The 27,793-nt window shown below is 35.7% G+C and overlaps 1 protein-coding gene across 1 annotated transcript in view; it reads left to right on the top strand.

Annotated features, from left to right (window-relative positions):
* TBC1D12 (TBC1 domain family member 12) overlaps nt 1–27,793 on the top strand; it is a 125,481-nt gene that overhangs the window by 37,484 nt on the left and 60,204 nt on the right. Inside the window, 2 exon segments of the mRNA XM_020964091.2 lie at nt 8,873–8,996; nt 26,844–26,959. Of these exon segments, the coding sequence (XP_020819750.2) occupies nt 8,873–8,996; nt 26,844–26,959 (240 nt within the window).

Raw genomic sequence — 27,793 nt, 5'->3', positions numbered from 1 at the left:
GAGATAGAGGAAAACATCTGAGTTCTGTGAGATGAGGAGGAGAGGAGAAGAAGGAGCACTTTGCCAATGGCTCTAATTTTTCTAGTGAAATGAGAGGCAAGGCTGTGTACTAAGAGAGGGGAGGGAGAGCCAAGAAAGGCTTGAGGTAGTAGAAGAAAGGGTTGTTATGAAAATTGAAATGAGGGGCAACTAGGTGGCGCAGTGGATAGAGCACTGGCCCTGAAGTTAGGAGGACCTCAGTTCAAATGCGGCTTCAGACCTAACACTTGACGATTTAATAGCAGTGTGACCCTGGGCAAGTCACTTAACCCCATTTGCCTAAAAAAAAAGAAGAAAATTGAAATGATAATTTATGTACAGAGCTTTGTGAATTTGAAAATGTTATATGAGCTATTAGTCATCTTTGTTTGTAGCTGTCATTTTTAGTGTCTCTCCCTGAGTAGCTCAGCTCCTTAGATTTGTGGTCTAATTTATTCCTTGCTGTTTCCTGGTTTTGATGGTTGGGAACCACTCCCCTCCCCCCAGTGTTTCACTGAAGTCTGTAAAGTATTGCTTCTTTCATTTCTTCTTGTGCTTTTCCTACATAACATGCTCTGCATTCTTCTCTCTGGAGAAAGGAATGGTGTCATTAATTGCCCTAAGAGGTTCACTTCAGCCAAGTTATGTTAGTGGAGTCAGGGTATGTTAGGGGTTTGGAATATTTGTGGGTTCTACATATAATACTAAATAGGGGATATTGTCTCTATGTCATGGTTAAAAATCAAATTATAGCTGATAATTTGGTGTAGTGGTGGTGGTGGGGTATGTGTGGTGGTATCCCAAATAAGATTATAGTCCTCTAAAAGCATTCTTTCCTAATAACCATCCTCAGCACATCAAAGTGTATTTACTGAGTCAAACCTCCTGACACAAGTGGTTATGAGAAAGAGAGAATGACTCTGAGAAGTATATTTCAGAATTTTTTGTACTCTGCCTTCCAGAGGAAGGACTCTATACTTCTCCAGCATAGCAAATCAATCAATAAACATTTATTAAATGCTTATTATGTGCTAAGAATTGAAGATACAAAGAAGGAAAAGAGACAGTTCCTGCCCTGATGGAGCTCACAGTCAAATGGGGGAGACAACATGCAAACAAACTTCACAGACAAGCTCTAGAGGAGAAATAGGAAAGAAGCGATGGTGACAGAAAGCACTGGAAATGAGATTGGGAAGGGCTTTCTGTAGAAGGTGGGTGATGAAGAAGAGCATTCCAGGTATGAATTTTCTTATTTTTTCTGACTCTAGAGAAAATATTCTTTTGGGAATTTGATTTGTATAGCTCTTGAGTAAATTGATAAATTTAGTATTGTCATTTTTATTATATTGACTAAATACACCCATAAGCAATTAGTGTTTTCTCTAATTATTTAGGACTATCTTGATTTTATATTTAGATTCATATAGTTCCTAGGTGATTTCATCTTAATACAGAATTATTGTGTAATAATGACTTTCCTCTCCTTTTTCCTTTTTTTCCTTTGCAATGAATGTACTCAGTCCCCTTTCATATTTTTTTCTAATATCAGTAAAACAGAATAGTCGCGGATAGACCTTCTGTCATTTAAATTTTTCTTTGAGTCTTAAGAATATTGTGTTCTGAGAGGGCATGTTTTTCCTTCTCTCTCTATTAACTTGTAAATAACTTATCCTCATCTTGCCTTTCAAACATATATATGTGTACATGCACCCCTTTCTATGTTTTTCTTGCCACCTGCATTTCCATTTCCCAAATGTCTGCTCAGTTTTGGTCTTCAGCAATGCTTAGAAATCCTCTCTTCCATTAATATTTTACTTTTTTTGCTTTATGGTTATACTTAGTTTTGCTAGACAGGTTATCTTTGGTTCTAAATCTTTCTCTTTACTGTCATATTCTAAGCCCCTCCTCTTATTCGTATGGAGAGCTGCCAAGTCTTGTAATATTTTTATTGTAGTTTCTTGGTATTTGAACTCTTTTTGGCTTTATGAAGCTTTTTTTTCCTTGAACTTAAAGCTCAGAATTTTGGTTATTATGTTTCTGGGAATTTTCATTTGGGGATTTCTGGTAGTAACCAGTGGTTTCTTTCTGTTTTTCACTTTGCTTTCTGGCACTAAGAATTGTAGACAACTTTTATTTATGATTTCCTGAAATATGGCGTCTACTTTCTCCTTGATCATAATTTTCAGAATCTGATAATTCTTAGATTTTTACTCCTTGACCTGTCTTTCAGGTCAGTTGTTTTGATTTCTTAGATTTTATTATTTTTTCTTCAGTATTTTATTTTGTTTTTATAATTTTCTATCCGTTCCATTCTGATCAGATGTTCAGTTCTCGAATGAAGTTTTCTACTGTCTCTTCTGAGGTGTCAAGTTTTCTTTCCTCTCTAGCTTTTCCAGTCCGTATTTCTTTTTTCATTTCTTCCCAGATATTCCTGTTGTCCCTGTTGTGGCCAGGGCATTTTCTTCTTTGAAGCTTTACCTGGATTTGTTTTGGGGTTGCTATCATCTTTGGGCATCTTAAATTCCAAATTATTTCCTCATGTTGTTTTGCTAACGGAGAGACCTGCTCTTTGGCTACACTGCACAACTGAATGGTGTGCTCAAGGCTTTGCCTACTCCTGTATGTGGGCTAGATTAGACCCTTCCTTCAAAGGACTTCTGTGTTTTGCCTTGGGATTCCCTCTTTTTATAGAGCTCGAGAACTTCTCCCTGCTCTGAGCTTGATCTGTGGTTCTACAGGCTTCAGGGACTGCTCTGATATAATTCCTAGGGTCTTTCTCCCTGAGGCTCCTAGCTCCACCTCTTCTTCCTACCCCAAGCTAGGGCTGGACTGCCTAGAATATCTGGAGGCTGCTCTTTCCTGAACTAGGCTCAGGTAGCCAGCTAAAGGTTTAGGGGGGAAGCTTGAGCTCCTCCTTGCCAGCTTGGGTGCTGGTTTTATCTTAAATACTGCTTGGAAGGGGCTGCTGGGTGGCACAGTGGATAGAGTACCGGCCCTGGATTCAGGAGGACCTGAGTTCAAATCCATCCTCAGACACATAATAACACTTACTAGCTGTGTGACCCTGGGCAAGTCACTTAACCCCATTGCCTAGCCAAAAAAAAAAAAAAAGGAAATACTGCTTGGATGTTGAGGAGCTCGGGCAGGGAGTGCAGGGATTGCCCTGAAGGCTCCAGGGGCAGCTACTGAAGCTCTGCCTTCTGTCCATGGCTGTTAGTTTATCCTGTCTTGTTCGTTCCAGGGTCCCCTACAGGACTCAGGTGCTCTGTGCGATTTCTGTGTTGAGTAAGAGAATCTAGAGGTGGTTCTTTCTGTGGCCTAGTGTAGTGGTACATCTGTAAGCTAGATGGAAGAGGAAAAGGGATCTGGGATCCCCAAATCCTAAGCTACTTCCGTCTTCTGAGCAACTGCATTTCAAAAGTGGTGGTAGTGTAGTAAGCACTTAATTCTTGTTGATCCACTGACAGAGTAGATGGAAAGTAAACTCATTGTGGGGAAGAGAGGGGAGATTGCATCTTGTTAGATTTAACTCAGTGTTATAGCCTGTTGAGATAGATGCTGTCATCTACTATGTGCATCTACTATGTTAGCTGTTTCTCCTGGCTTTATATCATCTGCAGATTTCATGAGCGTACCATTTATGCATTTATCCAAGTCATTGATAAAAATGTTAAATAGCACAAGGCCAAGTAAGTGTAGAGCCTTCATAAGTCCTTTGTAGTTCAGTTGAGTATTTATAATACTCAAAACGACTTAATTGTTCAGAATTGTTCTCAGGACAATATTGTTGCTACTGTATAAAATGTTTTCTTGGTTCTGTTCATTTCACTTTTCATTATTTCATGCAAATCTTTCCATGTTTTTCTAAAATGAGCCAGCTCATAATTTCTTACAGTACAGTATTACTCCATTACAGCTATACACCATGACTTGTTTAGCCATTACCCAATTAATGGACAGTCCTTCAACTTCTAGTTCTCTACCACCACAAAGAGAGCTGCTATAAATATTTTAGGACATATAAGGTCCTTTCCTCTGTCCCTGATTACCTTGGGAAACAGACCTTATTTAGGTCTTAGTGCTCTTGTTGGGTGAAAGGGTACGTATACACACAGTTGTATAGCTCTTTGGGTATAATTCCACGTTGCTCTACAAGATAGTGGGATCAGTTCACAGTTCCATCAGCAGTGAGTTAGTGTCCCAGTTCTTCCACATTCCCTCCAACATTTGTCACTTTCTCCTTCTGTCATTTTAGCCAATCTGGTAAGGTATAAGATGTATAAGATTAAAATAAAGTTGTTATAATTTGCGTTTCTCTAATTGGTAATGATTTAGAACATTTTTTCATATTAATATAGTTTTGATTTCTACATTGGGAAACTGCCTGCTCATATCCTTTGACCATCTATCAATTGGGGAATGACTTGTATTCTTATAAATTTGACAAAGTTCTTTATATATATGAGACATAAGACCTTTATCTCAGAAACTGTCTATAAAAATTTTCCCCAATTTCTGCTTTCCTTCTGATTGTGGCTATGTTGGTTTTATTTGTACATGCCTTTTAAAATTTAATGTAATGGAAATTATCCATTTTACACCTCACAATGCTCTTTATCTCTTGTGTATTAATATATTATTCTGTCCATAAGTCTGATAGGTATTATGTTCCATGTTCTTCTAATTTTCTTGTGATATCAACCTTTATATCTAGGTCATGTGTCCATTTTGACCATATCTTGGTACATGGTGTAAGATATTAGTCTATGCCCAATTTCTGCCAGACTACTTTTTACCAAATAATGAATTCTGATCCCAAAAGCTTTATATTTGTCAAAAACAAAGTTACTGTAATAATTTGTTACTGTGTTATTATATGTCTTCTCTCTTTCACTGATCTACCTTTCTGTTTCTTAGCCAGTACCAGGTAGTTTTGATAATTACTGCCTTTTAATATAGTTTATAATCTAGTACTGCTAAACCTCCTTCCTTTACATTTTTTATTAATTAATTTCTTTGATATTCTTGACCTTTTGTTCTTCCAAAAGAATTTTATTTTTATTTTTTTTTGGTAATTGAATTGGGTTGGCATTGAATAAATAAATTAGTTTAGGTAAAATTATCATTTTTGTTATGTTGGCTCTGCCCATGAACAACAATCGATATTTCTCCAGTTATTTAAATCTGACTTTATTTGTATAAAAATGTTTTTAGTTATGTTTATATAGTTAGTTCCTGGATTTGTTTTGGTAGGTATATTCCCAGGTGTTTTATACTATCTACAGTTGTTTTAAATGGAGTATCTCTTACTATCTCTTCTTCCAGAGTTTTATTGGTGATATATAGAAATGCTGATGATTTATGTGGGTCTATTTTATATCCTGCTACTTTACTAAAATTATTATTTCCACTAATTTTAGTTGAATCTTTAAAATTTTCCAATTATATCATCATATCGCCTTCAAAAAGAGAGAGTTTTATCACTTAATTGCTGACTGTGATTCCTTCAGTTTCCTTTTCTTCTCTTATTGCTATTGTTAGCATTTCTAATACAATGTTGAATGATATTGGTGATAATGGACATCTTTGTTTCACCCTGGTCTTATTGGGAAGGCTTCTAGTTTATTCCCATTACAATTAATGTTTGTTAATGGTTTGAGGTAGGTGCTTCTTGTCATTTTAAGGCAAAATCCAGTTATGCTTATACTTTCAAGTGTTTTTTAATAGAAATGAGTGCTGTAATTTATCAAAAGCTTTTTCTGCATCTATTGATATAATCATATGATTTTTATTACTTTTGTTATTGATATACTTGATTATGTTAATAGTTTTCCTTATGTTAAACCATCCCCGAATTCTTGGTATACATTCCACTTGGTCACAGTGTATAATTTTTGTAATATATTGTTGTCGCCCTAACTAGGATTTTATTTAGGATTTTTGCATCTATATTTGCTAATTAAATTGGTCTATATTTTTCCCCTCTATTTTGGCTCTTCCTGGTTGAGGTATTAATGCTATTTTGGTTTCATAAAAGGAGTTTGGTAGGACTCTTTTGCCTATTATTCTAAATAATTTATTTAATATTGGAATTAGTTGATCTTTAAATGTTTGTTAGAATTCACTCGTAAATCCATCTGGTCCTGATGCTTTTTTTCTTAGAAAGTTCAATTATGGCCTGTTCAATTTCTTTTTCTAAAATAGATTCATTTAGATATTCTATTTCGTTTTCTGTTGATCTAGGCAATTTATATTTTTGTAAACATTTTTCTATTTCATTTTAATTGTTAAATTTATTGGCATATACTTGGACAAAATAACTCCTAATGGTTGCTTTGATTTCATCTTCATTAGTGATATAGTCACCCTTTTCATTTTTAATACTAGTGATTTGGTTTTCTTTCATCTTTTTAAAAAAATCATATTAACCAGTGATTTATCTATTTTATTGTTAATTCGGTGATTTTCTTACACTCAGTTTTATTAATCTCACTTTTAAGTTAGGATTTCCAGTTTGGTATTTAATTGGGGATTTTTAATTTGTCCTTTCTCTAGTTTTTTAAATTACATACCCAATTCATTGGTCTATTCTTTCTCTATTTTATTGATGTAAGCATTCAGAGTTATAAATTTTCCTCTCTTTACTGCTTTTGCTGCATCCCATAGGTTTTGGTATGTTGTCTTATTATTGTTATTCTTTTTGATGAAATTATTGATTGTTTCTATGATTAGTTTTTTAACCCACTCATTCTTTAAGATTAGGTTATTTAGTCTCCAATTAATTTTCCATGGTCTCTTAATTGAATATAATTTTTATTGTTTTGTGACCTGGAAAGGATACATTTAATATTCCTTTTCTGCATTTAACTATTAGGTTTTTATGTCCTACTGTGTATTCAGTTTTTTTTAAAGCTACCATGTACCATTTAGGAAAAGGTATATTGCTTTCTATTCACATTCAGTTTTCTCTAGATATCTATCATATCTAGCTTATGTAAGATTGTATTCACCCCCTTGACTTCTTACTTATTTTTTTGTTAGATTTATCTAATTCTGAGAGGGGGAAGTAAATGCCCCCCCACTATTATGATGTTGCTGTTTATTTCTACCTGTAATTCATCTAAGTTTTCCTTTAAAAATTTTGATATTATACCATTTGGTACATATAGGTTTAGTGCTGATATTGCTTTTTTGATTCCTTTTTTCATAATGTAGTTTCCCTGTTTATCTCTTTTAACTAAATCTATTTTAGCTTTAACTTAGTCTGAGATCGTGATTGCTACCCTGGCTTTTTTTTTTGCATCAGCTTTATATATACCTTTGTTTTTTATTTATTAATTATAATAATAATTATTAACTCTTTGTATATCTCTCATTTTAAAACGTGTTTCTTGTAAACAACATAGTGTTGGATCCTGATTTTTAATCCATTCCGCTGTTTCCATTTTATGGGTAAATTCATCCCAATCACTTTCAAAGTTATAATTACTAGCTGTCTATTTCCCTCCATCCTATTTTTCCTCACTATTATCCTTCTCATCCTCTCTTTTTACCCTATCCCTCCTCACAAGTCTGATTTGCTTCTACCACTACTTCCCTAATCCGTACCCTTTTAAAAAATCCCTCCCTTATTCCCCCCCCTTCTAAAAGTCCTTCCCTTATCCTCTGCCCTCATTTTCCCAGTTCTTTATAGATTTAGAAGACTTTTACTGTAACTCTTCTAGATGTATATGTTATTCCCTCTTTAACCTAAGTCTGTGGGAGAATTTAGGTGAGCTGGATAATTACTGTCTTCTGATTGTATTATTTTGTAATCTGTATCTCTCCATCTTCTCTCTAAGAATAGTATGAAATAGTATTTGGGACAAGTTTTGATAAAATCTAGGTTAACTATATGCACAGCCTTCATCTCATATATTAGTTTAATAATTCTGTCAAAAATGATTTTTTTTTCTCATGTGGGTTCTAGATATAGATACGATGTATGTCTTGGTAGGTAAAATGCCCAAATATTAGGTAAATTTGACTATTACTGTATATGATATTTTTCTTTCTATAAATTTCTCAGTTCTTTTAGTTGCAAAGGGAGCTCTGTCTACCAACATAGAAGCACTGTGTTCTACTGCATATAGTGCTAGACTTGGGAGTCAGACCAAGACTTGGGTTCAAATCCTCCCATTGACACTAATTTTGTGAGCAGTTCATTTATCCTCAGTATGTTTCAAGCCACCTTTCCATAATTTTTTATTTATTAAGTAATAGATGAGCTGTGGTCTGCATTGGTGGAGAGAATTCTTACCCTGGGAGGTCCCACAAACTTGACTTTCTGTTTTGCATGACATTTGTAGGGAATCGGTAGAACATTTTAAAACTTAAATATTTTAAATTAGCTTCTCTTTATTCATTTGACGCTAGAGGAAATGTGGGTTTTGGGGGCATAAATATGAAAAAGATTTTCTGCTCCAAATATGTAAAGGCTAATAGGAGTAGAAGGAATTCCTTAGGAGGGCAGTCTGGGGAAGCTAGAAAGCTTTCCAGTTCCACTAACTTATGAGTTCCTTATTTTGTTTAAAATATTCTAAATTTCTACAATATCAAAGTCAGTCATATTCAAAGGCAAATTTAAAACACATTTATTTCAAAGAGGAGTATTTTAATTGACCTTTTCAGTAGCACAGATAACTTGACTGTAGGTAGTTCTCAAGTTGTACAGAATCTCAGTAGTATAAACTGTAACCATAATTGTTCTTAGAAAATTTTGTTCTTGCCATAAAAACATTTTCTTGTTTTTTGTTTGTGTATTGCATGATTTTCAGTCAGAAAAAAAAATTCATGTAACTTTTCTGTGTTTCAGAAATTTTTTTCCAAAAAGGACAAAGGAATTGAAATCTGCTGTCCATAGTGCTCCTGGCTGGAAGTTATTTGGTAAAGTCCCACCCAGAGAGAATCTGCAGAAGGCTTCTAAAATTATCCAACAGGTAAGACTTGACATAGCCATGTGGTTTGTCCCAACTTAACAAAAGATATGCCTTTAGATATACTGTAACAGTGCTCTTACTTTTATATTATCCTTCTCAACTCAGTTTCAGGTCTATGTAATTATTTATATGAACGTTAATACTTAAAGAATAGGAATATTGGGGAAGCTAGGTGGTGCAGTGGATAGAGCACTGTCCCTGAAGTCAGGAGGACCTGAGTTCAAATGACCTCAGACCAATCACTTGACATTTACTAGCTGTGTGATCCTGGGCAAGTCACTTAACCCCAATTGCCTTAAAAAAAAATTATGAATATTTTTTCCTTTCTAAAATTTTGGCACCTTAATTGGAAGAGCCAGGATTTGTACTCCACATTGATTTTTGTTTTTTCTGCTCATCTGTATCTGGTTTCTCATTAAGCCTAGCCTCAGGAATGAGGTCCTTAAAGTATTAGTATATATGTATGTATGTGTATATATGTATATATGTATCTATCTATTAAAAAATCAAGTTGACCTTTTGTTGAAATATTAATACCTGCCAGAGTATCCATATCAGCATTTTAGAACAAAGAAGGGCCACCAGGTTTGCCATAAAATGCTTTAGATTCTGGCAAACAAAAAAAATCTTCATCTAATTGAAAGTCCAGTTTGGTTGTTTTGCTAGTTGCATCAGGTAGAAAGGGGGCACTTTTTGTTCTTTCTTTGGTCCTGGGCACTGGATCAGAGTAGCCTCTCTGTTTTCTATTCCTCCTGTGCTATTCAAAGGGATAGCAAAATGCTTGGGCCAAAGGCTACTGATTTGCTTGCATAGCTAGTGAATCAGAGGACCTTGACTGATCTTAGATTCTAAGGTATACTTTTCCTTCCTTCCCTCTTAACAACAAAGTTCTGGCAAAAATCAAGAGAAAGGATGGCCAACTTATTCTGATAATCCTAAGCAGATTGTTCCCTTCAGTCTTATTTGATTTTTTATTTTTAGCAGTAGAAGGCTCCTTGCACCAAAATCCTTACCTTACTACCCATCATTAAAGTCCTATCCTTCACCTAGACATCGGACTTAACCCAGACTTCTACCTTTTTGTTTTATCTCTAAAACTTGTAGAAATAGTTATGTTATAATCTTCCTAAATATCAAAAGTAATTCTGCATACCCCTACTAACCACTCTTCATGCAACCTACATTCCTGTCTAACTGGATTGTTGGCTGTTCCTCAAGTTCAGCATACTCTTTCCTGCCCCCTTAGAATGCACTCTCATTCATATCTCTACCTTTGAGAAATCTCTTTCCTTTGAGAATTTGCTCCAGTGCTATTTCCTCCGTGGAGCTTTCCATGATCTTGGCCAATTAAGTATTCTTTTCCTCAAATTTTTAAAAAGCTTTTTGACTGGGTCTTCCTTTTGCCTCATCGTATTCCATCTTGAGTTACATTTTCTGTTTACATGATGCCAGTGGAAGATCAATTGCTAGAGTCTAGGGGCTATGAAGTTTTAAAATGTTTGAATCCCCAGTGCCTTAATAAATGTTTATTGACATCTATTAGTCCAGTATATACTTTTCTTAAAAAAAAATTTATTTTTCTTGACAGATACCAACAAACATGAACATGTTACCCATTCAAAGAAGAACAGAAAAGGGTACTGCATATTAAGCTGTAAAACTCCAGTTTTAGTTTGGTTGGGGTTTGTTTTGTTTATTTTTTGGTATATGTCAGATATAATATGGTAGATCCAACATGGCCTCTGCCACATTTTGAGCTTCTGTTCTTTTCTCCATAGAAATTTTTTTTCAGTGATTCATCAGTAATATCCTTTTTCAAAAAAATTATTGACTACCACTGCCCTTTAGTCTTTCCCCAGATTTTCTTCCCACCAAGAGAAATAAAAGCCCTTTTTATAATAAATAAGCGTAATAATGCAGAACAAATCTATATGCTGACATCATCTGAAAAAGTAAATATCATCTGGTTTCAGAAAAACCTGGAAAGACTTACATGAACTGATACAAAATGAAGTGAGCAGAACCAGAAGATCATTGTACACAGTAACAGCAATATTGTACAGTGATCAACTATGAATGACTTGGCTATTCTGATCAATACAATGATCTAAGATAATTCTGAAAGACTTATAATGAAAAATGCTATATACCTTCAGAGAAAGAACTGATGGAATCTAAATGCGACATACTTTTTTGCTTTCTTTTTCTTTTTTTTTTGTTTGTATTTTCTTTTGCAACATGGCTAGTATGGAAATAATATTTTGTGTGACTTCACATGTATAATTGTATCAAATTTCTTGCGTTTTCAAGGAGGGGAGAGCAAGGAAGGGAAGGAGAGGTTTGGAACTCAAAATTGGAAAAAATAAGAATGGTAAAAATTTTTTTAATATGTAATTGAGAATTATTTAATGAAATAAAAATATGGGAAATTTAATTTTTTAATAAAAAAAATATATCATCTGCCTCATTCTGTACCTCTAGTATATTACCTCTCTGCCAAAGGGAGAGAAGCATAATTCTTCTTCAGTCTTTTGGAATAATGATTGGTCATTGCATTTATCATAGATTTTAACTTTGGCAGTTGTTTTCCTGTGTATCGTTTTAATCATTATGTAATTTTTTCTCCTGGTTTTGCTCATTTCATTCTTTATTAGTTGATGCAGTTTCTCTTAGTTTCTCTGAGTTTGTCCCTTTTGTCATTTATTATGGTACAATAATATTATCTTACATTCTTATAGCATAATTTGTTTAGTTTAATAGATGGACATTCCTTTAGTTTCTAGTTTTTAAAAAAATTTTTTTACAATTTAAAAATTTACTATAAATATTTTTGTGCATTTCGGTCCTTTTCCTCTTTCTTGGATTTCTTTGGCCATAAATCTAGTAATATCAATTGGTCAGTGGGTATATACTCTTAGTGAGTTTTTGGGTATATTTCAAAATTGCCTTCTAGAATGGTTGAACCACTTCACAGCTCTACCACAATTGTATTAGTGTGGTTATCCTCCCATTGCCTCTGCAACAACATTCATTTTCCTTTCTTTAACATCTTTGCTCATCTGATAGGTGTGGAGTAAAACCTTAGAACTGTTTTTATTTGTTTTCTCTTGATGCAGATCTATTGATTTGCATCTTTTTTTTCTTCTAGGCTTTTTTTTTTGGGTGAGGCAGTTGGTATTAAGTGACTTGCCCAGGGTCACATAGCTAGTAAGTGACAAGTGTCTGAGGCACTCAGGTCCTCCTGACTCCAAGACCACAGCTTTAGCCACTGCGCCACCTAGCTGACCCTAGAATGTATGTATGCATGCATGCATGCATGCATGTATGTATGTATGTATGTATGTATGTATGTATTTGTTTGTTTGTTTTGCTTTTTGGTGAGGCAGTCGAGGTTAAGTGACTTGCTCAGTCACACAGCTAGTAAGTGTTATGTGTCTGAGGCTAGATTGAACTCAGGTCCTCCTGACTCCAAGGCTGGAGCTCTCCACTGCGCCACCTAGCTGCCCCTCTTATAGTTTTTAATTATTTGCCTTTCTTCTTTTGGAAATTACTTGTTCGTATCGTTTGACCATTTATCTGTTATGGAATGGCACTTGTTCACTCAACGTTTAAATCATTCCCCATATGTCTTGAATATAAGACTTTTATTATAGATATTTGCTGCAAATATTTTTCCCATTTAAATGTTTCTCTCCTAATTCTAATTGCATTGATTTTGTTTCTGCAACATTTTTTCAGGGTTTTCTAATCAAATTTATGCATTTTATTCCCTATAAAAGAATACTTCCCTTTTCCACACTGTAAAAGATACCTTATTTCCTGATTTCTAACTTTGTTTTAATATGACTTTTTATTTTTAGGTCATGTGTTCATTTAGAACTTATCATGGTGTATGGTTTTACATATATCTAAATATCTGCCAGACTGTCTTTCAGATTTCCTCTCGGTTTTTATCAGATACCTTATCCTTAACTGAGTAGTTGTAGTCCTTGGATTTGTCAGCACTCTGCTATTATGGTTGATTGATTCTGGGTTGTGTATACCTACTCTGTTAAACTTTTTAAAAAGTATTTTTATAATGAACTTGACAAAACCAGAAATTGTCATTTGCAACTATGTAATAGTAAAAGAAGGAAACATGAAACTGCAATTTTTTATTATTATTATATATATAACTTATGCATGTAGGGATAACATGGTCAGACCTATGCTTTAGGAAAGTCACTTGGCCAGTTGAGTGGAGGATGGATTGTAATAGAGAAAGATTTGAAGTATGGAGACCTATTAGAAGACTATTACAATAGTCCAGGTGTGACATGGTAAGACCCTGAATTAGGGTAGTGGCTGTATGAGTAGACAGAAGGGGAACATATATGAGAGATGTTAAGTGTAGACACAACAAGACTTGGCAGTTTATTGGGGTGAGTGTGAGTGAAGAGTTGAAGGTGACACTGAGCCTCATGACTAAGATTAATGGTGCCCATCACAGTAATAAAGAAGTTTGGAAGAGGGAGGGTTTAGGAGGAAAAATAAACAATGAGTTCTTTGTTTAACATATCATATTTGAGATGAATGAAGAGCGTATTTGGCATGAGATTGGAACTCTGGAGAGAGATTAGGGCTGGATATGTAGATGTCCAAGTGTTCTTAATGGAGAAGATATTTGAACAGGCAAGCTGATGAAATCAGCAAGTGAAATGGTTTAGAGTGAACAGAAAAGAGTGCTTAGAACAGAGCCTGGGAAAGGGGTAGGTAGAGGGGACACTCATAATTTAGTGGATGTGACCAGGATTGAAGAATGTAGCAAAGGGGACGAAAAAGAGTGGAAGAGGAACACCAGGAAAGAATAGTATTTTGAAAACTTGGAGAGCAGATGGTATCCAGAAGGAGAAAGTGTATATCCCCACAGCTTAGCACAGTGCCTGGCATATAATAGAAACTTATTACATGTTTATTGACCATGTCAAATACTGCAGAGAAGATGATCAAGATTGTGAAAAGCCATTAGATTTAGCAATAAAAAGATCATTGGTAACTTTGGGGAGAGCAGCTTCAGTTGAATAGAGGTTAGAGTCTAATGAGAAGAGATGAACAAATTTTTGTATATGACTGTTACGGAATATTATTGTGCTGTAAGAACTGATGAAAAGGATAGTTTCAAAGAAACCAAGGAAGGCATGTATGCACTTATGCAGATTGAAGGGATCAGAACCAGGAGAACAATTTATGTAATACCTGCAGCATTATAAAGTCAAAACAACTTTAAAGACTTAGGACCTCTGATCAGTGCAACGAGTAGCCATGACTATAGAGAATTTATAAAGAAGCATGCTACCGACCTCCTGAAAAAGAGGTGATGAATTCAAGATAGAGACTTAGACATACATTTTTTGGGCATGGTCAGTGAGGGAATTTATTTTGCTTGGCTCTGTGTATTTGTGTGAGGGTTTGGTTTTTCTTTTTTGGGGCAGGGTTGACATGGGAGAATGAGAAAATAAGTACTTGTTAACTGAAAATGAGATTTTAAAAAGTTTTATAAAAGTATTTCAGAAAAAAGGGGAAAAAAATCAAGTGAGAGGAGAGAAAATGGAGGCAACGAATATAGATGGCTTTCTTAAGGAGCTTATTAACCTGCAAAGGAAAGGAGAGACCTAGGGCGATAGCTGGCAGTGATAGTTGGATCATGTGAGGTTTTTTGTTTTTAAAAAATAGGGAAGACATGAGTATGTTTGTAGGCAGAAGGGAAACAACCAGTGGATAGGGGGAGAGAGAAGATTAGCAAAATTCAATTCAGTTCCGTTCAGTAAACATTTATAAGTGCCTGTTATATGCCAGACGCTGTCCTAAGTTCTGGGTTACAAAAAGAGGCAAAAGACAGTCCCTGCCCTAAAAGAGCTTACTACCTAATGGGGGAGATGGTATGCAAATATATACAAAGCAACCAGTATACAGAATAAAAAGAATTAACATAGACTTAATATAACAAGAATTAAGAGAGGTTGGCAAAGTTTTCCTGCAAAAGATAGGATTTCATTTGGGATTTAAAAGAAGCCGGGGAGGTCAGTAGGTGGATTTGAGAAAGGAGAGCATTCCAGGTAGTGGGGGGAGACTGTCAGAGAAGATGCTCAGAGGTGACAGATGGAATATCTTGTTCATGGAACAGTCAGGAGGCCAGCATAGCTGGATCAAAGAGTATATGGTAGGGAAAAAGTGGAAGGAAGGGATTAGATTATGAAGGGCTTCAAATGCCAAACACTATGTGATCCTGGAGATGATAGGGAGCCCCTGGAATTTATTAAAATGTGAAGGGGGATGGGTGGCATGGTCAGACCTATGCTTTAGGAAATTCACTTTAGTTGGTTAGTGGAGGATAGACTGGAAACTATTGCAATAGGTGATGATGAGTGTCTGCACTGGAGTGGTGTCAGTGTCAGAGGAAAGGGATGTATTGGAAAGCTGTTGCAGAGGTGAAATCAACAGACCTTGGGAACAGATTGGATATGGGGTGGGGTGGGGTGAGGTGAGAGATAGGGAGGAGTCCAGTATAATTCTTAGGGAGCCTGAGGGACTAGGAGAATGGTGTTGCCCTCTATAATAATAGGGAAGGTAGGAGGGGGAAGAGTTTAGGGAGAAAGATGAGTTCTAATTTGGACATATTTGATTTAAAATGTCTACTGCACAGTAGTCTGAGAGTCAGCTGGAGATGTGAGATTGGAGGTCAGCAAAAAAGTGGGAGAATGATAATGGGATTAACCTGATAGAAAAATGGGATGGGATGAGATCAAGAGAACAGAGGGGTTTGCCTTGACAAAGAGAAGGATGCACCTCTTCATCAGACTAGAGTGGAGGAGAGTGGGGGGATGCTGTCAGGGATGTGAGAGGAGGAGGGAAGAAGGAGCTCTCTGTGAAGCTCTTCATTTATGTTCGTGACATATGAGGTGTGGTTCTCAGCTGAGAGTTTGGGAGGAAGGGGGTTGCTAGAGAGGCTTGAGCTAAAAAGATAAAGTTTGGAATAGCTGCTGTGGTGAGTAGGATAGTAAATTGATTAGGGAAATGTAAAACGGTTGCCTTGATGGAATGAGGGCCAAGTTGATATTATAACAAATTTGTGATGGTCCCAGTTGGCATGGTTTCATTATTTTCTATAGCTGTATTTAGCAGCAGAGGAACAAAAAATAATGAATTTTAAATTCTCATTCTCTTAATTTAGTATTTTATATTTTTATAAATCTTCATTTCAATTAAGGTATTACTTTTGTTTGCATATATTTGGGCCAATTATTTATTTACATCTAATTTTTGAGAAGTATATTCCTTTTTATTCTTATTCTGTAATTGCCCGAGATCTATCATAGCAAGTTTTTCATAAATTTTATACAGGTCCTTCTTATTTGTCTTTTATGTTTTGCCTAGTCTGAGAGGGGTACATTGAGGGCCCCAATTATTATAGTTTTGCTGTCTTTTTCTTACTTTAATTTGATTAACTTTTGCTTCAGGTGTTTAGATGTTATGCCATTCAGTGCAAATAGATCAAGTGTTAATAGTTTTTCATTATGTCTCTTTTAAACATAACATAGTTTCCTTATTTATCTCTTTTAACCATGTTGATTTTTACTGTTACTTTATTAGAAATCAGTTGCTTCCCCCTCTGTTTTATATTTTCCTGAAGTATAATAAAATTCTGCTTCGGCTTATCAGCTAAATACTGGGTGAATTCTTATATTTCAGGTGTTTCTTTTAAAATGCATATTATTGAATTTTACTTTCTAATACATTCTGCTATCCTATGCTGCCTTATGAATGATTTCATCCCATTCACATTCACTCTTATGATTGTTGATTGTGTTTCCTTTCATCATATCCTTTTTCTTCTTTTGACTCCTATTTTTAGCCTCCATTCTTGGATTAGGATTTTCGGCTCAGGTCATTTCCTTGGGACCTTCTTGGGGCTGGGTAGGCCCTATTTTGTCCTGGTCCTCTGCAGTTTGTATCTCATTTTGCTGCTGCTGCTGAATCTAAATGAAGCTGCTAGTCAGTTTCCTGGTAGTCCAGTGTTGGGTTCTGGCCTGAGCAAGACTGTTTTCTTTTTGCATGATTCTCTCTCAGAAGTTGTTGGCCCCTATTGTAGCCCTGACACGCTCAAGTGGGATGTTGGAGATTGGGAATAGTCTTAGGCCTCTTTTATAACACTCCTCAATCACCCCCACACTTTCCCTGAGGTGCTGAGTTGATCCTGTCACTTGCTGTGATTCCCAGTGCTCTAAGGAGGGTACAGCTTATCCCTGCCTCTCTGTTCTGTTCCCTATTTATGTTCTGACAGGACAGGACTGGGATTTGGCTTCAGGTCCCTGAATTAGAGCTAGAGCTGGCTTGTAATGTATTCTACACCCCTCTTCCCAACTCCCCAGCACTGTCTTATGTTGGGTCTGTTTTTAGTAGCTCAAATTCACATCCCTTTCTCAGTTCTTTTACCTGCCTCTTCAGGCTTTCTGGTTTACCTTAGTTTGCACTGGCCTCTCACTCCTCATTTCTGCTACTCTTTTTGTCAGTCAGCTAGAATTTATTAATCACTGCTGTGATTAATATGTGTCAAGCATTGTGGCAAACATTAGGAATACAAAGAAGGGTAAAAGAGAGCCCCTGCTCTCAAGGAGCTCACGGTGTAACGTGGGAGATAACATGCAAAATAATTATGTGCTGACAAATTCTGTATAGGATAAATGGGCAATCAGCTCAGAGGGAAGGCAGCAGCATTAAGGGGGACCAGTAAAGGCTTCTTGCAGAATGTGGGACGCTTTAGCTGAGATTTGAAGGAAGCCAGGGAAGCTAGTTCTCAGTTGGATGGATAAATTTAATTTTCGTCCCTTTCATTTTTTCTCTTATTTCTCTTTCTGGGGTCCTTTTGGGTATTTGTTAGAGGTTATGAGGGAGAGATGGACTTTTTTTAAAAAAAAACTTTAATATTTTATTTTAACCAGAAGTTTTCCTTTCTTCCTTTTTCTCCAACTCTTCTTCCTCTGGCGAGTTGACTGTCCATACCAGATAGCTAAAGAGTTGGTTATAATTTACTTAAAAAACAAAACAAAACTGAAGGAGTCAAGTGAACTAAAATTGGCGTACCAGCTATGCCTTGTACACAGTATTCCATCTCCCTTTTCTCTCTTTTAGTCCACATATATTGTCTACCATTCCTGGAATGCATTCCCTCTTTACATCTTCCTCTTAGAATTATTAGTTTCCTTCAGAAGCCATATGTAGTTATCTTTCTTGATCTCTCCAGCTGTTTGTGTCTCTTCCATAAAATTACTTTGCATTTACTTTGTATATATTCCATAATAATCATAAAAATAATAATAGCTAACATTTGTATTGTACTTTAATGTTCCCAAGTGTTTTACATATTATCTCATTCTATCCTTACAACAACACTGTTATTCTATTATTCCCCCATTTTGCAGATGGGGAAACTGAGGCTTGGAGAGGTTAAGTGAGTCATCTAGGGTCATTTAGCTTGTGTTTGAGGCAGGATTTAAATTCAGGTCTTCCTGAATCCAAGTCCAGGACTCTCTCCAAAATATCATTTATCAGCCTCTATTTTATTTGTTTTTTTTTTATATGTTATTTTTCTGGGGTTGTAAACTCCTTGATGGAAGAGGATTTCATTTTTGTCTTTCTATCCTTACCACCTAAGAGTGCCTTGTGTATATTAAGTGCTTTTCTGTGAGGTTGTCTCTCCCCCTTCCCCCCCTTTAACAAAGTCGCAGAAGGATAATTTACTTAGGAAAAAAAATGGCCTGATAATTCTGTGAGCATTCATTCATTGAGGTTGGTTTTCTTTCAAGGATAATATGGACCATATAATTTAAAGCTGGAAGGGACCTTGGAGGTCATGTAGCCTAATTCTCTCATGGTAAAGATGAGGAATCTGAGGCCCAGAATACTTGTTTTACCTAAGGTTACTTAGGTATTAATGACTTAGATCAGGATTTAAATCCATACACTCTTTACCTCCAGTAAGGTTTCCTCTGGCTTGCTTAATGTTTCAGCTAAAATCTCATGTTTTGCAAGAAGTCTTTCCCAGTCCTTCTTAATCTTACTTAGTGCCTTCCCTCTGAGATGATCTCCATTAGATTGTGAGCTCCTTAAGAGCAGAGACTTTTTTTTTTTTGCCTTTCTTTGTATTCCTAGCATTTGACTCAGTTCCTTATACTAAGTACTTAATAAATGCTTGTTGACTGTCATGCTCTTCTTTGTTTGGAGTAACAAAAGCAAACTACACTGGAACTTTAAAACAATATTTAACATAACATTGTCAAACTGGCATAATTTCTCTATACCTACTGTTAGAGTTAACTGAGGCACAAAGTTCCGAGCATGATCAGTTTATTAGTAAAGTGTGATTTACCAGTTAGTTTTGGGGAGCACAGGACTTTGTAAATGGGGAATAAGTTATGATTGATTCCGAGAACTTGACATCATGAATGGCAAAATCAATATGATTGGTTACAGAGCTGAGACATGGGGGACAATATAATTGGTTGCAATAACCCCCTTCCTTCCTGTGCCTAAGAAATATTTATTGTTTCAATCTACCTGCAAGATCAGAGATACTAGACCAGACATCCTTGAAGGATAGTTTGGTGGTATATAGATACTGGACCAGATTCCATGTTGTCTACCCACATCCCTCAAGGATAGCAGATTTCCTTGAGACAAGAGTTAAATAATGATTAGCAGAACTGGATTTCAAAACTCATTATAGGCCAGTTGAATTTCTAAGTTCAGAGACAAAGAACAATGATGTAAACAGTTACAGGGTGAGGTTAAAATTAATTGTAAATAGGATCAATAAAATGATACAGAATCCATTTAATCTTCTCACTACTATATTCTCCCTTCTACAGGGGACCTCTTAAAACAAATAAAAGTTCATTATTCACTAATTAGGAGAGGTCTGGAAATTCCTCAATATTTTTCCAGTTTTTTTGGGGGGGGTGAGGAAATTGGGGTTAGGTGACTTGTCCAGGGTCACACAGCTAGTAAGTGTCAGGTGTCTGAGGTCAGATTTGAGCTCAGGTTCTCCTGACTCCAAGGCTGGAGCTCTCTCTACTGCACCACCTAGCTGCCCCTTTTCCTATTCTTTTGAGAAAATATGCACCATGTTATTATTATTTTATCCAGGAACATATTATGTGTTCATTTGGAAGTCCTCAAACTTTTAATAATCGTTTTGCTAACTTATTAGAATTCTTGTAGTTTCTGTCTTTGTGAGGCATTGAAAACCAATACTCAGAAATTCATATTAAAGAATGTATGGCCTGGAATTATCCAAAACTCAAGAATTGTTACATCCTTCTCTATGAAAAGTATGTTATCTTTTTTGGTAATTTTGTTCTGAGAGATATGATGTTTTATGGAGTGATTTTGAGATAAATCAGTACTCAATCTGTCAGTGAAGGATTTAGGAAAGTCAAGGGCTTTTCGACATAAACCCTTTAGAATGTTTGAGCTTTTCAAAATTTCTTGACATACTAGGTTTCAGATCACTGATGTTTGCTTAGGTATAGCACATATGCACTGTGGTAAATATCCTCAAATAAAGGAAAAGCTCTTCAGTATCATTTTCATTTTTAAAATGACCTGTCTTATTTCTCATTTGTTGCCCATTTTATTTCTCTTTTACATCACCTGCCAATCTTACTTCTTTTGTTCATGTCACCTGATTGGCACCTTTACTAATAGATAGCATGCTCATGTTCTTAATTTATGCAACATCACTTTTTTTTTTCTTTTAACTAAGAATGAATTTGGTAAACTGAATTCTTTGGTTTAGTCCTAGTTTTAATAAAAGTGATGATTAGGTTTACCCTGCTTCTTCTTGGACTCCCAATAAAATCAGTAACAGTTTCTGTAAGTGTTACTAAGTAGAACCAGGGCTGGCATTCTTTCTTTGTATAATCTTTCACTGCTTTTAGCACTGCCATTTTGCATGTTGTGTTGCTCTTTCTCTAGTCATGTACCCTTTAATATGTTGGAATGACATCAAAATGCCTTCTATTAATGTACGTATTCTTTAGCATGATATGTTACTTCTAATTTTGAATCAAATACAAGGAAATAGTTGCTTGATACACATTGGCATCAAGCCACAATTTACTGTAATATATAGTAATGCTTATGGTGTAACTGAATCAGGAGACATATACTTTGATCCAGATTTTAAAAGTAGCTAATAATTATAAGAAACTGGCAAGATGGCTCTTGGTAAACATCAATTGCTTGGGAAAGCAGGGTGACCTAGGGGGATGACTTAATACCTTGATGTGACCTCAGCTGTTTTAAAATTGTATCTTGTTCTGGTCTCTCGGACCCATCTCACTTCTAGTTAGTATAGTAAGTTTGTAAGTACCCAGTGTAAAGGGGCAGTAACAGAAAGTAAGATTGCAAAGGGGAATCTGGAAGTCACTTACAGACTGTCCCCAAAATCAGAGGAGTATAGTAATTTGCAAATGCATTATATATTAACTAAAAATTACATCCTGAGACTATGTACTAAATTAGGGCTTTTTGGTCCTATGATTTCAGATATGCTCTAAATATCTGCATAAAGCTACTCTAAAGTGGCATGGGTACAAGTTAGTCTGTCTCCCCCCTACCTAAACCCTGTAAAAATGAGACCCCAAATTCCTGTTCTCTCTCTCTCCCCTCCTGCACTCTTCTGTCTCCATGTGGGTCCATGCTACAGAGTATTCCCAACTCCAGTCCATGGTTGTGTGACTGCTGCTCTGTGCCTCTACCATCTTGATTCTCTTCCCCGGCTGTCTGCCTTCCTTTACCACTCTATCGCCATTCCCATACTATCTTCTTTTGTACCCTTCCCTCCCCCTTTGCACCATATGTCTCTGTATTTTCTATGCCGTTTACCCCTGCACGCTCTGTGCCAACTGGGATTGAAGCCTTACTCCCCACTGCCATGATATTCTTTCCTGGCGAGTACCCAAAGAACCAGCATACCTCCCCTCTTTTCATCATTCCATTACATTAATTAGCAGTTCATCAGCCTAGATGTTGAGACTGAGTGACCTCAAGGCTGAGGTTACACTAAGAGTGATGGTAATTACTTCATGTCATCATTCTTAGCAGGTAATCCATTCTGTTTAGGTTAATAGTAGCCTTTGATAAAGACAATGGAGCAAACTGATTTGGTCTTATATCTCCCGAACTGGCACCTTTCAGTAAAGGGCCTCACCAGAGCTTAGAGAGGTGACAAATTGCTTTGTGTCCAAACTTGATGTCACTCTTTGCATGAACAGCTACAGATTAGGTTCTATAGCTTAAAATGGAATAAAAATAAACTTTTAGGTGACCAAATGCAGTTAAGTTACAGCTGCTGGCCAGTTCAGCCCTCCATGAATTTTTCTTTGAAAAGTATTTTATTTTTTTCCCCAATTACATGTAAAAACAATATTTAAGATATAAAAAAAATTGAGTTCCAAATTCTTTCACTATTTCCCTTCCCCCCTCCCTGACATAGTAAGCAATTTGGTATAGGCTTCCATTAGTTTTTAACTACTGAAGTTGGATGTAATTAAGGCCAGCTAGAGACAGCATTGTATAGGAGATAGAGCTGTGGATTTAGGTGAGATGTGTTCAAATTGCTCCTTGCATATTTATTAGGTTTTGTTGACAATGGACAAGTCATTTTCTCCTTTGAACCTTTTTTCTATTTGTAAAATAGGAATGCTGATACCTGTAGGTCATAGGGTTGTTGTCAGTATCAACTGAAGTGTTATGAAAAATACTGGGTAAATTTCAAAGTACTAGATAAATGTCAATTATTTGATCAGAGAATAAAGAGGAATTAATCCCAGTGTCACTGTTGCTGCTGAGTAGCAACTGAGGTATTTGTTAGTAATGATCTGCTACTTCCAACTTCTTTCTCTGATCTATTTTTCTATTCTCTCCTTTTTTCCCCTCTTCTTTGCTTTTTTCGGATCAGTAAGTTACCCCAGTTTTTCAGAGTTTCTCTTTTTTGCCCAACTAAAGTCTATCCTGCTTTAATTTTGAACCTATTAGATTTCCTGTCAAATGGAAGAACAGTTGGCTAATATTTTTCTTAAAAGCTGTTATATATCTTAAGGTGATCAGTTTATTCTTCATCTTCTATGATGGTGAAACAAATCTGGTCCCTTGAAACTTGTTTCATATGTACTATTTTCAGTTCTTTTAATCATCTCTGTTGTTTTCTTTTGAAATGTCAACAGTTCCCCCAAATCTCTTTCAAAGTATGGTGACCAAAACTGAATATAGTAGGTCTGATTGGAAATAGAAGAAAAGTGATATTGTGGTAATTGGATTTGGATCAAAAGGACTTGCTCTGTTGCTTACTGTGTAACCTTGTTTAACCCATTTAACTTGTGAAGTTCACCACTATCCCTTCAGCCATCTAAGTTTACAGTCTTGGGCCCTTCCTTGACTTCTCACTCTTTTACACCTTATATCCAAATACTTCCTTTTTTTTTTTTTAAACTACAACAACATGTCCTGAATCCATTTCCATGTCTGTATTCATGATCATCCTGTTTTAGACCCTCCCTGCCTTTCATTGGTATGGTTGCAATAGCCTCCTAACTGGGATACCTCTCTCCTAAGTTTTTCCCCATTCCTTTCCATTCTCCATCACCACCATAGTGATTTTCCTAAAGTGAGGAACCATCTCTGTAAACTCTGGCCTGTTGGCTGCCTATTTCCCTTAGGATCGATTATAAATTCCTCTCTTTGTCATTTAAAGCACTTGCAGATATGACTCTACTCATTCTGTCTTTCCAGCTTTATCACACACTACTCTCCATGCAAATTGTGGTCTGCCTAAATAGGTCTCAGTGTTCTTACTTGGAATGTAGTAATTGCTTAATGATTGTTTCTTGATTATTAGTACTTAATTAATATCCAGTGTTCTTCAGTACCTAATTAATATCCAGTGTTTTTCATAGTGATTATTAGTTGGAAAGTCATTTTAGTCATACTTCAGTTGCCTTCTTCTACAGACAAAACTACCATAAAATACTATAAGCCTGATGAGGATGGACAAATTGGTATTTCTGTTCATCTGAGCTAAAGAGCATCTTATGCAAAGGAATGTAAATAAATACTTTAACTGATAAAAGTGAGTCATTTAAGTAACATTAATCCCCTCTTGTGCCTGGTAATCAGTGTATATTGGAAGATAAAGTTACCACCTGGTCATACACACACACACACACACACACACACACACACACACACACACGTGTGTGTGTATGTGTAAGTGTGTGTGTGTGTGTGTGTGTGTGTGTAATAGGCAGTCAGCCGGCAAAGTGGATAGAGTGCTGGACCTGGAGTCAAGAAAACTCATCTTCCTGAGTTCATATCCAGCTTCAGACACTTATTGGCTCTGTGACCCTGGGCAAATCCCTTAACCCTGTTTGCCTCAGTTTCCTCATCTGTAAAATGAGCTGGAGAAGGAAATGGTAAACTACTCCAGTATCTCTGCCAAGAAAACTCAGAGGGGGGCATGGAGAGTCAGGCATAACTGAACAACTACCATCTATATGATAACTTGCAGCGATCTATCTAGAGTTTCTAGGAGACTACTCTCCTAAACAGTTTCTTCCACCATCTCTCTATTCTTTACCAAATTAATTTTAACAATGCACAGATCTGATCAGGTCATTCTGTGCTCTTTATTGCCTCACATTGTCCACAAGATAAGGCCTCCAGTAGTCTGACACCATTCTCCTCCTTTGTCCTTATTTTATACTTCCCCATCATATACTTTTTTCAAAAAGGACTATTTCATTCATGTATTCCTTATGCTTCTAGAATAAATATCTATATCACCAAAATAGTTCAGAAACCTACTGGAATGCCATTGCATCCAATTCTTGATTTCAGCAAACATTTAGGTATCTGGTCTTTGCAAAATAATATGCTCAACACTGGGGGAGATTTAGTAAAGACTCAATTCTTGCCCTCGTAGACTTTTCTGATTTGGAAGTTGTTTCTTACCCTCTCTCAGAAATCATTTCCTTTTTAAGACTCTAATTATATTGGTTTATCATGCAATTCTCTGTTCCATTTAATAATAAAATTGTTTCTTTGTGCTTCATATCTTCCCTTAAGACTACAAATTCCTTGTAGGCTGGGACTGTGTGTTCTTCATGTTTTCTTCTTGCTTAATTTTTTATTGGATTGTATTGAGAGCCTAATATTGTTTTGTACTTAGATGGTAGTGTGTGGCATCAATATTTTAAAGAAATAGTGCCATCATTCTTCAAGTACTTCCATGTATATCTTGATCAGTTCTGCCAGTACATCTTTGGTGAGACTCCCTTCCTGGAAAGTCCTTTCCCTTTTGTGTTTCTTCATCTTTTAGGTTCTACTTCTTCCATAAAGTCTACTCCAACTACTCTAACCCATACTGATTTCTTTTGAATCTATATTGATCTCATTTGATTCTATATTTTCTTGTATTTAGCAAGTGTTTTATGTATGTTCAGTTTTGTCCAGCTGGATTGTAAGTTCCTTTATCACAGAGTCCATGTCTTATAAATTGTGGGTAATAATGCCTAGCAAGATTATCATATTGCTTTGTACTGTTTTTATATCCATCCAAGATGGATGATATATCATATATTATGCACTCAAATACTTATTGATCCAAATAGATATTTGTAATTATACTTTGCTTGAACCATTTTTAATGTTGTATACAGTGCCTAATGATGATACAGGGTATTCTAATAAAATGGAAATGCATCTTAGGAAGAAGCTCTGTAGAGTAGTGGAAAAAATGCCAAACTTGGAGTTAGAAACATCTGGATTCATGTGTCACTTTCAAAGCTTACTAGTTCGATTTTCCACTCTGAAAAATAGAAATAAGAATACTTGTAGTCTCTGTCAGTGTTGTTGTGAGACTCAAATGAGATAGTGTGTATATAGTGCTTTGCAAACCTCAGAGCACCGTATGTCAGGCTCTTAAAAGCAACTAAAAGAGGTAAATGTTCAAAATGTTCATTACAAATTTCTTTATGTATTTGAGAGTGACACATGTTTCTTTGACCTATGGAACCAAGGAAGATGGTATGGTGTAGAGTACAAGCCACAAGCCATGAGCGCCCTGGCTTTCTGAGCTATGGGAGCAAGTCAGTTCACTTCTCCATAGTTTCCTCATCTACAAAATGAGAAAGTTGAATGAAAGAATCTCAGGACCAATCTTGATATGATTACATGAGTTAGCTCAGTTTTGAATTTTTTTTCTAGCATCTGAAAGGCTGATTAATTCCATGGGATATGCAATTCAATGTAATTCAGCTATTTAAAACTTTTTTAAAATACCAACTGGTTTATCACTCAATGACATAAATTCTCACTTAACCTCTTTATGTGTTTTTTTAAAGTGTGTTATCAACATTTAAATGGTTTGTATGTTTATTTCTAACAACCTTTATGCAGTATAATATCTAAATAAAGAGTTGAACACCATGTTTTTGATATTTATTCTAAAGTGCAAAGTTTTTGGTTATTTCATTGCTTTTCTTTTTTTTTTCCATGACTTTTAGGGTGGAATTCCTAGACATTGTCAGATTTCTGAATTTGATACATTATATAACAAGTTATGTAATTACTCCTGTGATTTAAAATTTTTTTTAGTTTTTTAATCTTTTTTCTTGTTTACCTGAAAGTTGTAACTTAATATATACATACTTCCTTGCTGCAACATATTATTTTCAGTAATTAAATACTAGCAATTGAATAAAAGTTTAAAATGTAAAATCTTTGGATAATGTATATTATTTTTAACTTTAGGAATATGAAGCACGAACAGGGAGGACATGTAAACCTCCACTTCCGTCCACAAGACGTAAAAATTTTGAATTTGAACCACTTTCAACCACTGCTCTCATTCTTGAGGACCGACCATCGTAAGTGTTTTAATGATTGTTAATATTATTGATACTTTTAATTTTAGAATGATTTATCTATCTTGTCATATTAAAGGTATTTGATATTCCTTGGAAACTTGTTTTTGAAAAAAATTATTCCAGAAAGATGTCTTAATAAGAGAAAATTACATTGTTGATTCAGAGGCCATAAGTAGATTCAGTAGATGCTGGCATGAGCTAGACAATGATGCATTAAAATTACCGTATTTCACCGCATAATTGTCACCATTGCATAATCATCGAACCCTGTGGTGTTTTTTTTTTCCAAGTCCAAAAACTGCATAATCATTGTGTGGTATAATTCTGTCAGGTCTCTTCAAAGGTAAATAGAGCAGCAGTGCATTCACCAGTGGCGTATGGATACGCATTTATCTGTCATGTGTTGCGAGCCTAGAATTTCGAGGGTTAATGTATATTCACTAGTATTCTATAATGGTTGCACCCCACCTTTTTTGCAAAAAAATTTGACATAAAATCTGCGATGATTATGCAGTGAAATATGGTACTTCTCTGCAATTTATAATCTTAAAGAATAGTGTAGAGCATGGAGAGATTAAATGAGTTGTCTAGAATCACAAAAGCCAGTATATGTCAGAGACAGAACTTGAACCCAGATTTTCTGGTTTTGAGGTTGGCTTTCTGTCTTCTTTGCCAGGTTGTCTTTCTTTACGTTAGCTCTTTTTAAAAAGTAAATTTTTATTGATATCTTATGTATTTATATCACCTACATTCTCTCCCACTGCCCAGGAGATATCCCTTATAACAAAGAATAAAAAAAGAGGAAAAAAAATTTTAGCAAAAGCTAACAAACAT

Source organism: Phascolarctos cinereus, unplaced genomic scaffold (genome assembly GCF_003287225.1).
Source record: "Phascolarctos cinereus isolate Bilbo 61053 unplaced genomic scaffold, phaCin_HiC Scaffold_3;HRSCAF=262, whole genome shotgun sequence".
Taxonomy (NCBI): domain Eukaryota; kingdom Metazoa; phylum Chordata; class Mammalia; order Diprotodontia; family Phascolarctidae; genus Phascolarctos; species Phascolarctos cinereus.
The sequence above is the reverse complement of the archived record's forward strand: the minus strand, read 5'-3'. Positions and strand labels throughout refer to the sequence as shown.